The 17017-nt window shown below is 37.0% G+C and overlaps 2 protein-coding genes across 2 annotated transcripts in view; both read right to left on the bottom strand.

Moving 5' to 3' along the window:
• Window positions 1-4622, bottom strand: part of LOC146322641 (cyclic AMP receptor-like protein A) — a 72695-nt gene extending 68073 nt beyond the window's left edge. The window contains exons 1-2 of the mRNA XM_084724675.1: window positions 4464-4622; window positions 250-302 (exon numbers count right to left, since the gene is read on the bottom strand). Of these exons, the coding sequence (XP_084580801.1) occupies window positions 250-302; window positions 4464-4544 (134 nt within the window). The 5' untranslated portion in view covers window positions 4545-4622. The remainder of the gene's footprint in view (window positions 1-249; window positions 303-4463) is intronic.
• Window positions 4623-10241: 5619 nt separating this feature from the next.
• On the bottom strand, window positions 10242-11840 carry LOC146322640 (mid1-interacting protein 1-B-like). The gene has a single exon (XM_084724674.1). The coding sequence runs from the start codon at window positions 11601-11603 to the stop codon at window positions 11112-11114; it is 492 nt and encodes a 163-aa protein (XP_084580800.1). The 5' UTR covers window positions 11604-11840; the 3' UTR covers window positions 10242-11111.
• Between the last annotated feature and the right edge of the window lie 5177 nt (window positions 11841-17017).

Below are 17017 nucleotides of genomic sequence, written 5' to 3'. Positions count from 1 at the left end.
GCTGCAGTCCACATAGTGAATTGAAGCCACAAACTTCATATTAAATAGGTTGAATACCTTCTTAATATATAATCTATGGTTAAAGTCAGTTGTTTGGGTGGGTGTGTGTTTGCAAAAAGAAAAGACAACATCTATGCCACATTACAGTATAAAGATATACAAAATCTAAGACAATATCTAGTCTCATATCACAGTTCTTCAGCTATGAGCAGTTAAACTATCTGGTGTAAAACAAAGGAAAATATTTACCATCCTACTAAAGAGAAGGTTCCTGTGGCTCGTTTGACTGTTAAAATCACCACCTGTAAATCAGAAACAATCCATAACTACATGGCTCATATCAATAAACAATAAAAACAAATTAAAGTGTAGTTGACATCAGCATTGCTTACTCTGTGCGATGTTTTTGTTTGAAGTAAAGCACTGTGCAAACTTACTGAGAAGTGCAATACAAATACTGTAGTGCCATCATTATAATCATACGCTTGGAAATTACTGGGTTGACAAGCCTGCCATTTGTTCAAGCGCATCTTTTGTGTGCTTGTGTACGTGTGTGCAAGCATGAGTGCAGGAAGTACAATAAAATGGATTCTGCACGCACTTCAGGCACCCTGAGCATCAGAACTGTAAACATTTGCAATGCACGACACCTAAGACATCTAAGGTATTTATGAATGTCACCTCCACATGCATCTGACCCGTTTTAACATAGAGCAATGAAACACAGAGGGCTGTTAACTGACAGCCGGGTGAAATGAAACACAGTGAGGAAAATGTGTTAACAGGGCTAGAACCTGACACTACATATTTCGTGCAAAGCACGATTCAAGCTGAGGCTGATCGGAGAGCTACTCGGAGAGAAATGAGAAAGGAGAAGAATGAAGGAATGAAAAGAATGATACATCATCGCTGTGGTCTTTCACACACACAGTGTCATACACCTGTTTCTGTGGAACAGTCACAACAAAACCCTTCAATCAGTTTAATAACCTGTTGTCACCTGTGGAAAAACACTGCAGGGTAATGTCTTTCCCTGTATGGAAAACAGGGGCATCTATTGCCAAAAAAGACATTAAATATGACTGTTTTTTATTAAATATACAGAGGAGGATTTCAAGTTTTATACAATAATTTTTGTTTTTGCACTAACACATCCTTTTTGGATTCACTTAAACTGCATAGACCGCAAGGATTTGATTCACTAAGAAAGGCATACTACTGCCATTTTTTTTCTCTGAGGCCTTTTACCAGTTTATTACTGTTTTAATTACATTTGAATGACGCTCTCCACATGGAACTGCAGGAGTGTTAAAAAAGGCTCAGACTCTGCACTTTGTTTCATACATAGTGCATGAGTGATCTTGCTTTTTGAAGTTAATTATGCTATTTTTTGGGATGGATTTTTCTCATCATAACATAAACATAATAAAGCATGCAAACATAATTTCCATCTCTACTAAATACCGAAAAGGAATGAGCCATAAACTAAGACAGCCTTATGATGTTAAACTTCTGAGACATTTTTCATCTGCCATTAGTTACTGCATTTAATGTTATGTTTGTTGAGTGTTTCTTTGTATCGCAAATGTTATGTTTCTGGGAATGGGAGGGTGGGTTTCATGAATGCTTGTTATCTTTATCCAAAATAAAAAAAAGCCAACAAACACAGTACTGATTAAAAAAAAAAAAGATTATCCATTTTAATTAGTACAGTAGGTAGGGCTATAACCAATGATTATTTAGTCGATTAACACTTATTTTCTTGATTAATCATCTGATCTATAAAATGTCTAATAAAATCCTGTTTTCCAAAATCCTCATGAGATGTCACAAAATTGGTTGTTTTGTGGACACGGTTGTTTTTTGATGGACACGCAAAAACCTAAAGATATTTAGTTTATTATCACATAAGACAAAAAAGGCAACAAAACCTCAAAATTAAGAAGGTGGAACTGAGAAATGTTTGATATTTTGTTCTTGAAAAATGATTTGAATGATTAGTCAATTAAAATATTGCAAATTATTTTTCTGATTCTCGCGTACTAAAGCTTCATATCATGACTACAAGGACCTAAATTATTATGGTTATTAGTATTACTGTAGTTTTGTTAAAATGATGCTGAAATGTTCAAAAAGTACTGATACACACACCGAAATCAGTTCACCAAGTTTGATATTGCAAGTCCCTCAACAATTTGAAATGTGGTCATGTCCTTTGTGTTATATTCAAAACAAACTCACATTGCTGCTGTGGCTGCATCTGAACGACTGCTGCTAACTTTGGGTGATGTTGGACAGTATTTACCAAGTTTTTCAAAACCACAGTAATCAAACATGGTTTTAATGATAATCAAAATCTGAAACGGTAATATAAACTTTTGGGAATCATATCAAAGTTTATTGTGAATATAGCTTTACAAACTACAATAATTTATTGACTAATCCACTACACGGTCCATTTAGGCCCATTTGCTAAATGGCACTGAGCAGAACTCAACTCAGAATATCCCAGTATAAAATCACAAATAATGCAAATAGGCCTTGTTAACAATCACAGACTCTGGTTGTCTGGTTAAAATAAACCCTTAATTCACTGCTTTAAATTTTAAACTATACTGGCAAGAAATTTCCATTTCTCCTTGCTGGTTCTCGGATGTCCAAGTAAGTGAATTAAGGGTTTATTTTCACCAAACCAGAGATGGTGATGGTTGGAGCAGTGGAAGATGAGCCGAAAAAATTTTGATGACTGTCAATTTGTTTCTATAGAGTTTGAAAGAAGATGAAGATGAAAAAATTACTCTTTCTATACATGGAGTCTGGTTAGTTTGTCAAGAGCAATAAAAATCAGCTGTTTCTGGTGAAACAAAATATCATATTCTTAAACAAAAGGTGTGTTTCTGTAAGGATTCTTTACATAATGTTGTCAGACACATGGAATAAGAATCTGAGCCTGTCAGTGGCAAATGAGCACTTTTATGCACACACTTTGATGGCATACCACTGCCTGTAAGGACTATGTTGTAGCTTAGTTTCGCAGCTAATGACTGCAGTGGTCTCACTCAATACTGGAACAATTTTTTTTTTTTAAAAAGTCATCCCCATTACTCACCAAAACACAAAAACATGGGAAATGGGGTTCAGGTTGAAAAATACCAAAGTTAACCTTCAACTTGGCCTGTATGGTATTATTAACCCAGATTTAGCAAACCAACTCAAAACTGGTACAGCCGCTTTGGTCAATGTGGGTCATCTGTATCTGGGTTAGTCAGCCAGAGTAGAGGACACTGTGATCGATTACTTGCAATCATGATCGATTGTTCTGGTGGTTAAGGTGAGACTTGAGCTCTAGGCAGAACAGCATGACTACAGCATTCTTTGCTTGATATAGTTGGACCAAGGGAGCGGACAATAACCTGGGGCCTAATGCTGCTGGCAAGGAAAGTTACAACTACTCAAATTAACACTCTCACTGCACCAGGGACAGCAAAGGCGTTTTAACTAATCTGCCCGTATGTCAGTTTTGATTGAGCAACAAACTACAACTGATCCAAGCCTGGTATTTACTAACTAAGTGATACTGAAGATAAGGGAACTATTTAAAGGTTTATCATCATCTCTCACAAAAGTCCAGTGTGTGGACTCGCAACCACAAACATCTGGAAATTCGCTACAATGTAATTTGATGTTACGTTTGTGAAGCTCATATTGTGCAGTTCTTGTGCTTGAGGCTTCTATCTGTGTTAATTCAACCCTACAGTATGTTGGTGATGTTGTAGCAGATAGAATAAATAGCTGTTTCTTACAGTAGTTTCTTCTTGGACCCCAGTCAGGGTTATTGGGAGGGTCATTAAAGTGCTTCAAAACTGCACTTAGGTAAAGGAACTGAGTAAATGTACTTGGTTACTTACTGCCACTGTTGTTATTGTGCTACTACTGTTGTTGTGTTTCTCCCACAGTCAACCGTGGTGAAACAGGTTCACTTATCATTTCAAGATAACAAACTAATTCTTTGTTGATTGTGTTTCATCATAACAACCTCTTCACGCATGCGTGTCTGATGCTCAAATCTTAACTAACAGTGGCTAACATAAAGAACGAAAACATTTAATTTATTATGAGTAAAAGACATAAAGATGCTATTTAATTTTGTGGCCTGTTAAGCTAATTAAATATAACGTTGATAGTAGACAAGTCATTGAAGGTAGCTAGCATGTTAGATAACTAAGAGCTCAGTTGTGCCGTTACAGTGAAGTATTTACGAACCCTGTATGTGTCAGGTGTCCATTCATTAACTTATCAATTGATCAACCAATAAACAATCACGTCGAGGACTTAACTGCCGATACCAGGAAAAGCCCTAAAGTCAGTAACAGTGAAACGTTGTGTGGCTAACTCATGAGCTAACTAGCCCATTAGCTAAAGAGCTAAAAATTTAACAGTTAACAGTGTCGTTAGCTACTTACGCATCGATAGTCCTCTGAATCTGTATTAAAAAACACGCAGCGTGAATTGTTACCCGTTGACTGTGGATTTTCACCGTCCATTTTGACGATTTTGAGATATATTGGTTCCGATTTGTTTTTGTTTTGTTGGAGCTTTTCTTTGTACTTCCTGTTTCTACGGCGCGCTCAAAGGGACAAACTAAACCACAGACGGTCCTGAATCACGTGCTGTTGCGAAGGCAGTGGTTTGACTTGTAGAGTGAAACTATACAGTGTATACATTGTTTTGTTTCGCCCATAAGTCTCAGTGCATCTTTGATGTACTTCACTTTAATAAAAAATAACCAGTGTGACAATAATTTAAATTAAAAAATCCTGCTTTTACATTAATGTATGAGTACAACAGTCACAGGCACAGACATTTCTGATGACATTTTTTCTCAATATACTTACATACTTTTACTTGAGTAACATTTTCAAAGCAGGACTTTTACTTGTAACAAAATATTTTCACAGTATGGTAACAGTACTTATACTTCAAGTGAAGGATGTCAATACTTCCTCCACCACTGGTGGATTTCAATATATCCGTCACTGGTGTATTGCAAAACACATTAATGCAAGAACTGTACTTTTTTGTGGCATTAATTGAGTGAGCTTTTCTTTTTTCTGCTTCCTTATACTTGTACTCCACAATATCTCAGGCAGTTATAGTGTTTTTTACCCCACCACATCTATGTGACTAATGACTTTGCAGGTAAAATTTTAGCTAAAATATAGACCCTATAAAATATAATGCATTGTTTCTACCCAACAATATATAAAGTGAATGAATTTAGCTTCCACCAGCTATAACCAGTGCTGCAGGGGCTGAAAGCAGCTTGCAAGCTACCAATTACTTCTGCTCAAATCATGTTTGGTTAACTATTGAACTGAGTTACTGCAGCAAGTGCCCATTTGTTGACAGGACATATCAGAAAAATTAAATATTAGTGGGAAAATGTAAGAAGTGTCACTCGATTTATATCCAGTGTCCATCTGTCAGTAGAGAGCAAGAGTAAAATAAGAATTTAAAAAAATCATTACTTTTCTTTTATGGCCCCAAATTGTTTGTAGTTTTAGTAATTAACTACACCAAAATGTCAAAACGTTACTTCACTACAATGTAAAAATGAATGAAGTTGTACTACCAGCAAGTTACTGCAAAATGTAGGTAAAAACTAGTTTAACTAGTTCTCTGCTCCCCAACAGTGACTATAACAGTAAATGCTTCTCACACATCAATGCATCAGTAACTGTTGATACTTTCAGTAAATTTTGTTTTCTGGTTATAAATACATGTACTTAAGTATGATTTTGCATGTACAACCTTCATTTGCAATGAGGTATTTTTATACTTTGACATTGTTGCTTGTAATCAAGTAAGATATCTGAAGACTTCTTCCACCACCGATATCAGGAAATCAACTTTCCTGTTAACCTCTTGACAAAGGCAGCAAAAGTCCTTGTGTTTACGAATCTCATTATTGATCTCATTATCAGAAACACCAATAAAAGGTGTCATGGTAGCCTCGGGAAGAAGTCCTGTGAGATTCTTGGTAGCCTACAGCAGTGAAACTGAACCTACAGTGCATATGGAGTGGTGAAAGCACTTCACTGATAGGTTCCGACATTCACCTCAAGGTTAATGATAAGATTATCTTAGTGGATGTTTTTAGAAAGTAGCAACCTCGTTTGCAATCAAATGCAGAAAGGCACGTTACCTTTGTCCTAATTGTGCATAGCAGCAGCTGCTCTGCCTGTAAACAACCTGAAGGAAGAAAGAATGTTCAAGGTGTGTCTCTTAAAAGATGTTTGAGGAGTTCTGCTCCCTTTGATAATCTTCATCTTGATTTCTAAGCAGAGTTTGTTTCATGTTTCTCTGAAAAGAGACAGACTGGACAATATTAGGATGAATTAATTCTGTTAAGTAATTGGTGATTTTAAATGGACAGTTCACCCCCAAATCAAAAGCACAAATTTTCCTCTAGCCTGTAGTGCTATCTATCCATAATTTGGTGTGAGTTGCAGAGTTTTTGAGATATTGGCCACAGAGATGTCTGCTTTCTCTCGAATGTAATGGAACTTGATGGCACACAGCTTGTGGTGCTCAAAAGATACCAAATATATATTTGAAAAACTCAAAAGCAATGCCTATTTCTTTTTTTTCCTACAGTATAAAAGAAATACTTCTTACATGAAACTGCTCACAACAAGGCCTGTGGATTATCTTCAGTGATCGGGTCATGATTTCTGGAAAGAAACATTGCAATTGAGTTTTGCAAATATATTTTTTTGGCGCTTTGAGCTCCACAAGCCGAGTGCCATCTAGTTCCATTATAATCAAGAGAGATCAGACATCTCTATATCTACAAAACTTGATAACTCATACCAAAACAATCGAGATGGATAGCAGTCTGGGTAGGAGGAAAAATATGCATTGAAAAGTGTCACAATAGTTCACAGAATCCATCCTATATTTTTAACATATGTCAATAATCTTTTTACATAATAGAATATATAACACAGTTGTGCTCCAGATATTAGTATTTTGGAGTATACAGTAGCTGCATAATATTAGGCTACATCGAACATCCACTGTTTGCTGTAGTATTGTGTTCACTATGAAATGCACACTGACATCTATTAAAAGTGACTTTCTGTTTCTCATTCCACTGAAATTAACATCATCATTAACAAATTTTTACAGGTACTTCCCTTATTGTGTGTGTGTGTGTGTGTGTGTGTGTGTGTGTGTGTGTGATCGAGTGAATGGCAGTGGAAAGTGGGTGTGTCGCACCTTATTGACCTATTGTGACACTGAAACTCCAGCTGCACCCACTTCACTCGGTGGCCTTTGAAGATGTCAGTGTCAGTTATTAAAACAGCAGTGAAGGAATTCTGTTTGGGTTTTTTTCATACTTGCATGCTATTACATAAAAATAGAACTGCAGCTAACAATTATTTTCACCATCAATTAAACTGCCAATTACTTTCACGATCAGTCAATCAAATTTGAATTAAAAATGTCACAAAATTGTGAAAATTGGTCATCACAAGTTCTCTGACTCCAAAGTAACATCTTCAAACTGCTTCTTTTACCTTACCAACAGTCTGAAACCCAAATACTCTTTATTTATTATCATACATATCAAAGAAAAGCAGTTAATCTTTACATTTAAGATGGAACCAGCAAATGTTCGACATTAATTAATTAAATAACTAACTGTTGCAGCTCAAATAAAAACAATATTCAATGATTACAAAAACAGAGGACAGCACTCCAATTTGAAGACATTACATACAACAACACATGCATGTTTGTGCATATGTGTTTCTTCTAAATATATATAAAAGTGAGCTTAATTTACTCCAGTGCATACAAAAGTTAACGCAAATTCAGCCAATCCCTGTGAATTCTGCAGACAAGTTTTCCCCAAATTTGACCAATCATCATTGCGTCCTGCGAATTCCATTGATCAGTCCCCTGCTCTTACATCATGCATGTGCATCATAGTGAACCTACTTTCATGTTTTATTATTTATTATGTTTTTGGTTTCATTGCAAAAAAGTGCCTAAAACGTCACAACATGCATCACAATTTGCAACTGCAACTGCAGTGAAATCAGGCATTTTAGGCCACAACAATCCCCAAAAAAGCCTGCAAAGTCCTGGAGGGACTGATTTACTCTGTGAAGCTGATTAAAATAAAACAGTCCATTCAGTTTTTATTCTACCATACAGCTACTGCCGTGCAGTGTGGGAAATATCCACTTCACACAGATTGAGAGAAATGAAAGGGAAAATAGCTTTTGGGTGTGTTCCAAATGGTCTTCTACATGTTACATTACTGAACAAACCGACCCTGTTCCTCAGGCTCTTTAGTTTCAGAGTTCAGGCGGGTCAAGGTGTTGTCACTTGAAGCTTAACTGACAGGCAGAATTCCCCAACCTGTAGTCAATTTAAAATCCACCCTTTGGAGTCTGAGGATAATGGGGAAATTATGGTGTTTCTAACAAATTAGATTATGAAGTGATGCCAGTAACACAACAGTGACATAAACTGCTGCTCTTACTCAACAGGGTTTAGCTCGAATGCAAATGAGCCAGAAAAATCTAATTATCCAACGCTAAAACAAAACGTCTGGACATTTTAGGTGCAGTAATTAAACATTATCTTGAATTCTTCCATATCTTGGACACTGCACAGAGGTGTGAGGCAGCATGCATACTATTTCTGTGCATACAGAAAACAGCAATACGACTTAGAAATAAGGTGAATGCAAGAGAACAGACTGTTTGTAAGAATGACGTGTTGAAATTTAAAGATTTAGTTCATTGGAAAAACATTTTTAGTCATGTATTAGTTTTTTATGTTAAAATCAAATGATGAGGATCACAGAAGGGAATTAATCTTCTGTATGCATGTATTACACTACAGCAGATGTGTGTATCTGTATATGGTGCGAAACAGTGGAATTCTCTGCAATGATTTAAAATGATGCTCAAATATTATTTGTAATATTTATGTCATCAAATATATTTGAATAAAGTGGATTTTTTATGTGACTATTTGAGTAAATATGGTTGAATTTTTATGTGATCTGTGGAAAGGAAAAATGCCATCTGTATTTATATTATGCAATTACTAAGATAAGATTTAAATAATATAAAGTTATATAAGATTTGTCTTCTTCCTGCTAAGTTTTCAGTCATGGACTGTGTTTAAAAGGGTTGTGTTAGACTGTACTATCTACTTTGTAAAACTGGTATTGGAAAATACACATGGAAATAAACTAAACTAAAACCAAGTTTTTTTTTGTTTTTATTGTCAGTTTATATTTTAAACTTGGGTCCTTTCAAACTTCCGAATTGCTGCCCACATATTTCAGGTACTGACAACTGAGACTGATTATGAGGCTTTAAAAAAATATATATATATGTGTGTGTGTGTGTGTGTGTGTGTGTGTGTGTTTGTGTTTGTGTTTGTGCATGTGTGTGTTTACGTATATATACAATTGAGTGGAATCAACTAATCTTTAGTCATTAACTTAACATAAATGTCCAAGATTTATTATTTAAGTTAATTAAACTTAAAATTTCTAGTTTTATTCTCAGGACATATCAGAACTTCTAAACATGAGTTCTTCTTATTTTATTTTGACCTGGAATGATGAGTTGAATGAATGTACTGTACTTACATTTCTAAAGAAACATGATCAGCATATTAGCAGACTTCCCATCATGCATTGTTCTTTATCATAGTCTGAAGAAAACATACATGAATAAAACTTGCTGTTTGTCTGTAATACACTTTAAGATAAGTATTGGTTGTTTTGTTTTGTTTTGTTTTTACAGATAAAGCTTAGTATTGACTAACCTGATTAAAAGTTAATAAATTGTAATAGATGTTAAATGTTATAAATGCTTGTCAGTGTGACTGAAGAGTTGTTGATTCAACTTAATATATTAAGCTTATCTGATTGACTAGGTTTATTTCATTAGAAAAGCTTGTTTTCAATCACCACAAATTACCTTAACTTGTGTTTTCAGATTAAACTTTTTTAAGTTAACACAAGTTTGTTTTTACAGTGAATGTGAGGTATTCCCTGCACTAACACTGCACTAAGCACAAACGTATGCATTAGCTTTGGTCGTCTGGATAGGCCAAATTCAATTTTGTGTTTTCTGTTCAGTGTAAAGCTTAATTTTTTAAAACATAACTTCATTCATGAAAAAAATAATGCAAAACAACTGAAATAAGTTTATATAAACATTTATTTTAGAAACAAATATCAGTACAAAAATGGTGCAGAAGGTGCGTATAAAAGCATTTGCTTCGTTTGACAGATGGACATCTCCATCAATACCATGATAATGGCAAATAAAGGACAATAACAACAAAGCATCTCGTGGAAACCCTCATTGTTCTCTATGCAGATGAGTTATCAGTTGATTCTGGTTCACTGACCATGTAGGGCATTAGGAGATCACAGGCAGCTATACAGTGCACAGCATCTGCCTCCTTCCATGAAAACACAATTTACAGACACAGACACACTCAGAAGGATTTGAACTCGTCACATACAGACACACACATCTGAACACACAGACATCATCAGCATCACAGACAGGAAGCTGAATCTTTTGTCAGTATCCCCCTCAAAGACTCAGGGCAGAGGGGCGGTTCAGACAACAGGTCCCGTAGTTCATTCAGTCCACCTCTTCTTCTCCAACTTTGAAATAACATTTGGCTCTCAGATGTACAGTGTGAGGTAATAAATATACATTAAATAAAGGTTTAAATATGTTTCATATGTGTATCACAGCTGAATGCATCATGTGTACAACACTCTGGAGTGCAAAACGTGTGAGTTTGGTGTTGAGGACACAAATGCTTTCTTCAGGATCAACACATCTACAGTCAGTACCACAGAGCAGACCAACACCATGTAGGCCTAAAAGGAAGAAATAAGCTGCCTTTTCTCCACCATCAAATGCTTGTCAGTACATTTCATCAGTAGTAACACCAGCAGCAATAAAGGCCTGTTGAGAAAAGTCAGTTCAGCCAAGTCTCTTAAAACGAAATAAGCTAAAATAAATTCTTTCAGTTTCTGCGCTCTCCTGTCTTTACTGGCCCCATCCTCCGATACCGATCTCCTTCTTGTAGCGCTTGGTGAGAGAGTTGGCCTGCAGTGTGAGCTTGGACAGCACATCTTGCAGCCCGGTGAGGTGATACTGGAACTGCTTCTCCAGATCCTCCTCTTCCTCCTCCTCGTCGTACTCCTCGGACGATAGTGATGCGAAGGAGGCGGTGGACGCGGAGGAGTTCATGCGGGTGATCTTCATGCTCTCTTTGCGCCTCTCGTCGGCCGCAGCGCACCGGACGCCCCACTGGATGTCCCTGCGGATGGACTTGAGCAGCTGGTAGTAGCTGTACATGTCCCCTTCGTCCTCGTCCGACTTGAGGGAGCTCATCTCCCGGTCCTCCTCCAGCGGGACGTCCCGCAGCAGGCTGGGCACCATGACGGTCTGGTCCATGTTGTTGACGGCGCCGATGAAGCGGTTCATGGCGTTGAAGAGGGAGTTCTGGTTGGAGCTTTCCTGGAGCTGCATCATCATCTTGGCGAGTTGTATTTGTCTTCTGGAGCAGAACCGATTGTTTGTTTCTCCTCTGTGAGCGCCCTGCTTTAATTCCGGGCTGATCGGCTTAAGGAAGCGTCTGCTGGTCTGTATAAAGCTGCAGCGGGGATTGGCTGTCCTGTGAATCAGGCGAGCTGCTGCTGCTTCAGTTTCTCTCCTGATGAGTGTTTGTTCGCTTCTCGTAGTTTCCTGTCAGTGAGACGACGTGTGCGGATTTATAAAGCCTTACAGATGCAGGTGGCGCTTTAAGGGCGGTCCCACAACCTGTTTAGCAAGTTCCTCCACTGCAGCTGTAACCGGACCCAAATGACCTGAAATAGCACAGCTGAGCAGAAGTGTTTGGCACATTTTCAATAAGAGGAGTGGCTTCAAATTGACAGTTAGTGGTAGGCTACCAGTCAACTCCCCATGGAAGCACATTTCCATCCGAAAAAGAAAAAATAATATTAATAAAAAATCGTTATTATGAAATTATGTGATAAAATTGTGACAGAAAACGTTGAAATTATGAGACAAAAGAAATTACGACATGAAAAGTCGGAATTATGAGATGATAAGTCAGTTAGGAGATTTTAAAAAGGTAAAGATTAAGCTTTTAAAGATTAGTCAAAATTGTGAAATAGAAAGTGATAATTTAAAAAACTAAATGTTTGAGATATAAAGATATATATAATTTTATATCTCTTTATGAAATGTAAAGTCAAAATTATGAGAACATCATAATTGTGGGATAAAAAAAAATCCATTGTGAGATTTTTAAAAAGTCAAAATCTAGTTAAAAATCTAAATTGCTGGGGGGGGGGGGGGGAGTCAAAAATGAGTTAAAAAGTCGAAATTTTGAGATGAAAAAAAATCGTAATTATGAAAAAAAGTTGAAATTGTGAGATAAAGTCATAATTATAAGATAAATTGCCAATTATGATATTTTTAAAAAAGTTGAAATTGTGAGTTAAGGAATAGGACTAATTATGATATGATAAGAAAAAAGTTAAAGTTATGAGTCATAGATGAGATATAAAAGTTTAACTTGTGAGATAAAGTCATAATTATAATAAACAGTCAAAATTCTGATTAAAGATCATAATAAGATAAGAAGTGATTAATTTTCTTTAATCAAATTTAAAATTTCGACTTTTTTTAATCTCATAACTATGTCTTACCATGTTTTGTTTGTTTGTTTATTTGTTTATTTGTTTGTTTTTAACTGGTGGGAATGTGCTTCCATAAACTCAACAGAAGTTCTAGAGGAAAAAAAAAAACTAGGCCACAGTTATCATTTATAAGATGAACACTCAAGTGCTTTATCACAAGTGTTTACAGACAACAGCAGCCAGTTTACTGGTCAACACTCACCGTCCAGCAGTGAACTTGCTGTGTAATGTGTTGTCTTATGTTCAGGTAATATGACTTCCGGTGAAACGGCATCATAACTGACATTACATCAGCACCTCTTCCCACATTCTGTTCCGATGAGCCACACAGGGAGACATCAGGGTGAGGCCTGACCGAGCGGACCGGTTTCATGAATATTCACCAAGCGAGCCATCAGCCCACTGCTCGGAGGCGGGACAAGTCGATTTTTGACCAATGACGAGGCCACAAACAGAGGCAACACACGGAGGAACGCTCAAGCTTTGGAATAGTTATTGATTTAATTCACACACTGACTTTCAATAACCTCGAGCCGGAAGAGTGAAACTGACAAAGCAATGTAAAAGTTTTCCATTACTTAAGGAAGTCAGTAAGTAAGAGTCGCAATCAAGTAGAGATGTATTATCATTAAAATGTACATAAAGTATTAAAAGTAAAAGTGCTCCTCCTGCAGACAAAATAGCACATGGTATAATAGGTCTATATTATCATACGTGACTTTCAGAGACGTTTTACTGACGTAGCTGCTAAAGAACACAGCGTGTAGCACACCAGCTAAATAATCCTGATAAATCATGTCAGATGTCCATTAAATCCAAAGAAAACCACAGGGACGTAGCATCCTTTCCAGCTGTAATACTGGAAGTCCATTTCTCCCATTTTGTAAAGGAGGTAGCTCCTCTATATCTCAAAGAGAAAGTCACCCTTTCCATTACAAAGATTTCCTTGGCTATTTCTGTCCACATTCCTTTTTTCTTTTTTTAAATAATCACATCTTTTCTTATTACACCAAAATACAGGACCTTAACATCATTACAAAATTCATATCTCAAAAAAAAAAAATGTATTTTTGGACATGTCCAAAAGATGTGGAAGGGACTGGTGTCCATGTGCATGCAGATTATTAAATGTTTTTATGTAATATCCTAGTTGGGAAAAAAACAGTAACTACAGCAAAAGGTGAGATGACAAAGGTACATGCAGTCTTTACTCTAGTAAAACTACAGATACTTGTAAAGACTTCGGGAAAAGTAGAAGTACTGATTCAACTACTTTATGCATGTAAAGTTAAAAAAAAGTACAGACTAAACAGTGGTCCTCTGAAGGTTTCTGTGCAACACTGAACTTAACATTTTCTCTGTGATCCAGCCCCCCCCACTTCTCATTTTTGTTGTTATGTCTTTTAAGTTGTTTTTGTCTTGTTATGTTTTAAATTGTTTTTGTTTTATTACATCTTTTAGGTAATTTTTGTCTTTCTATGTCTTTTAAGTCGTTTTTATCTTGTTACATCTTTTTTGTCATTTTCGTTATGTCTTTTAAGTCATTTTTGTCTTGTTATGACTTTTATGTCATTTCAGTACATCTTTAATGACATTTTTCTCTTGTTACATCTGTCACATGTGATATGTACACAGGCCTGAACACAATGTGTAGCAACACAGTATTCAGACCTCGTTACTTCCCACCTCTGAGAGTTGAAGTACTGTGTAAAACAGCATAAAATTTAAATACTCATGTTAAGTACAGTTTTTGACTACCCATCTTGGTGATTATTGATCATCTGCAAAAAAAAAAAAAAATCCTTGTTGCAATTGTCCAAATATAACACAATTAAAGTGATCAAATTGAGAGTGAAAATGTCACAAAAGTTCACTCTTTACTGGGCTTTAAATCCACACTACGAGTCTTTACAGATACAGTACAGGCCTGGTTATTTCCTTGCAGGATAACTTTAGTATTTCTATGCTTTTTTCAGATTACACTTAAAACCAAATTGTTGCACCAGCCAGTTTCCAGCAGTGATGCTGGACAGCTGATTTCCCCCCCTCTCTTCTTACGATAACTGCTGGTAAACAGGGGGACTCCCACACAGAAATAGCCCACCATTAGTTCTTTGTGCAGTGCGTGCACTGCATGGTGGAAGGGCTCAGTCTGAAACCTGAGCTATGGTAAACACTTCTGGTCAGACTGAAGCTACAGCAACATGTTTTTCACTGTGTGGGCATCAACAAAAAGAAACCCACCTGTCTAGTGTTCATCAAAAACACGTGTGATTGATTTATAGTGACAGAAGTTTTAAATAGATCCTTATTGCATTAAGGGATAGGCTCATAGGAATGATAAAAACACAGGGTGTATGAGTAGGGTAGGCTGGTACAGAAAGGAGAGCTGATTGAAACTTCATGCCCAGATGTCTGGGCACAGTTTGTTCCTGATACTAGCGAATGAATCACCGCTCAACAAGAATGGGGAGAATGCGAACATGGATGGTAAAACCTGCTGGGTTAGTTTGTCTCTCTGTCTCTGTCTCAGCCTACTTCCGGCTGCTCTTGGATTATCTCTGGTCTTATTCTCTACAGGTACCAAAACACCCCGTCCTGAAGCCAGTGGTGAAAAAAGCATTAACATCATTTTCTTAAGTTAAAAACAGCATTATTTATTTCAGTAAAAATGGCACTACAAGCAAAAGTCCTGCATTACCTTTAAATTAATTGTCATGTTATGAGCAAAATGTGCTTTAAGAATCAAATCAAGGGCAAAGTATTCACTCTATGGCAGGACTGGCCCTGTCAGTGTTCTCTTATTATATATCACATTAGTGGATCATTACAACTCATGTATTTACATATCAATATTATTTTAATGTTGTAGCTGGTTGAGGTGGAGCTAGTTTTGACATTTTTTACAGTCAGTGTTTCATCTAAAACATTGTATATTTTAAGTAACACATGACTATATGGAAGCACTTAAATAAATGTAGTGCAGTAAAAAGTCTAAGTATTTCCCTCTGAAGTGTAGTGAAGTAGACGTAAAGTAGCATCAAATTAAAATACTAAAATAAAGTACAAGTACCTGTAGTATCTTCCTACGTCTCGCCCCTTTTCACTCTGTGCTCCAGTGACAGCTAAGCAAGTACCGTAGTCAACTTTCTCTTCTCCTGTTTGATGTATTTGGGTATGTTGAAAAGAAAAAAAATTTTTGAGATTGCTCAAAGATGGGGAGACCTGTAAAAGTGACATATAGTCACCACTGACATGAATTAAAAAATGGACGACACATCTCCATGCAACAAAAAATGGACAACCTTCCTCTATATATATATATAGATATATATATATATACACACACACACACACACATAAATATACATATATATGTATTTATATACATATATGTATTTGTATAAGTATAAAAGAAAATGGAAACAGTAAAATACAAGTCCCTTAGAGTTATACTTAAATACAGTTGCTGAATACATGTAATTATTCTATTATTATGCTTTCCACCAGTGCCGGAAGTCCGGTCACTGTCCAACTTTGTCCACGTTCCCTCAGCCCCATATCTGACTGGGAACCAAAGCTATACACAAACACAATCCAGATAGGGGGGGAGAAGCAGGTCAGCAAAGATCAGATAGGAACAGGAGCTGGTTTTGCTTTCTCAACAGGGCTGTCAATCAAAGGCCCCACCTCGCTGACTCCCTCTGTTCTCCTGTGAGAGGCGCTTCCACTTGTCAGAGGACGTGCTGTGCCTGAATGCAACAATGAAACCTGGATCAGTTCGGAAGGGTTTTCTCGATTGTGTGTCATGTCAGAAGCCGAGCATCCACAGATTACGGCGGGTGTCATCATCATCCCACAAGGCTTCAAGGGAAAAGGGGGTGGGGGTGGGGGTGGGGAGTGGAGGATAGAGGGATGGAGTGGTGGGGTGCTGCACTATAGGAACAAGCAGCTTGAGTGGGAACTCTAGTACTTGTCATCACAACTGTATGTTGCTGAAAAGTGTGAGGCACGGGCATCTCAGTTCAGCAGGGAAGCTGGAGGCGAAGCAGCAACAGCAATTAGAACAACAGCAGTGACGACAGCTCACATCACAAACAGACAGGTGGAGGGGGACAGGCCTGCTGTATCACTTTATAAGGTATTAAATGAGGTATCATCACCGTGGAAAAGAAGAGAGACATTTCCTGTGTGTGTGTGTGTGTTTGAAAGAGAGAAAGCTTAAGTGCTCCCTCTGCAAGT

This window comes from Lutjanus erythropterus, chromosome 8 (assembly GCF_056507025.1).
Source record: "Lutjanus erythropterus isolate fLutEry1 chromosome 8, fLutEry1.hap2, whole genome shotgun sequence".
In the NCBI taxonomy this organism is placed as follows: domain Eukaryota; kingdom Metazoa; phylum Chordata; class Actinopteri; order Lutjaniformes; family Lutjanidae; genus Lutjanus; species Lutjanus erythropterus.
Note: the sequence above shows the minus strand (reverse complement) of the source record. Positions and strands in the feature narration are given on the sequence as shown.

Coding starts and splice junctions, on each gene's coding strand:
- LOC146322640 (XM_084724674.1), bottom strand. CDS start 11,603: ATGATGATGCAGCTCCAGGAAAGCTCCAACCAGAACTCCCTCTTCAAC.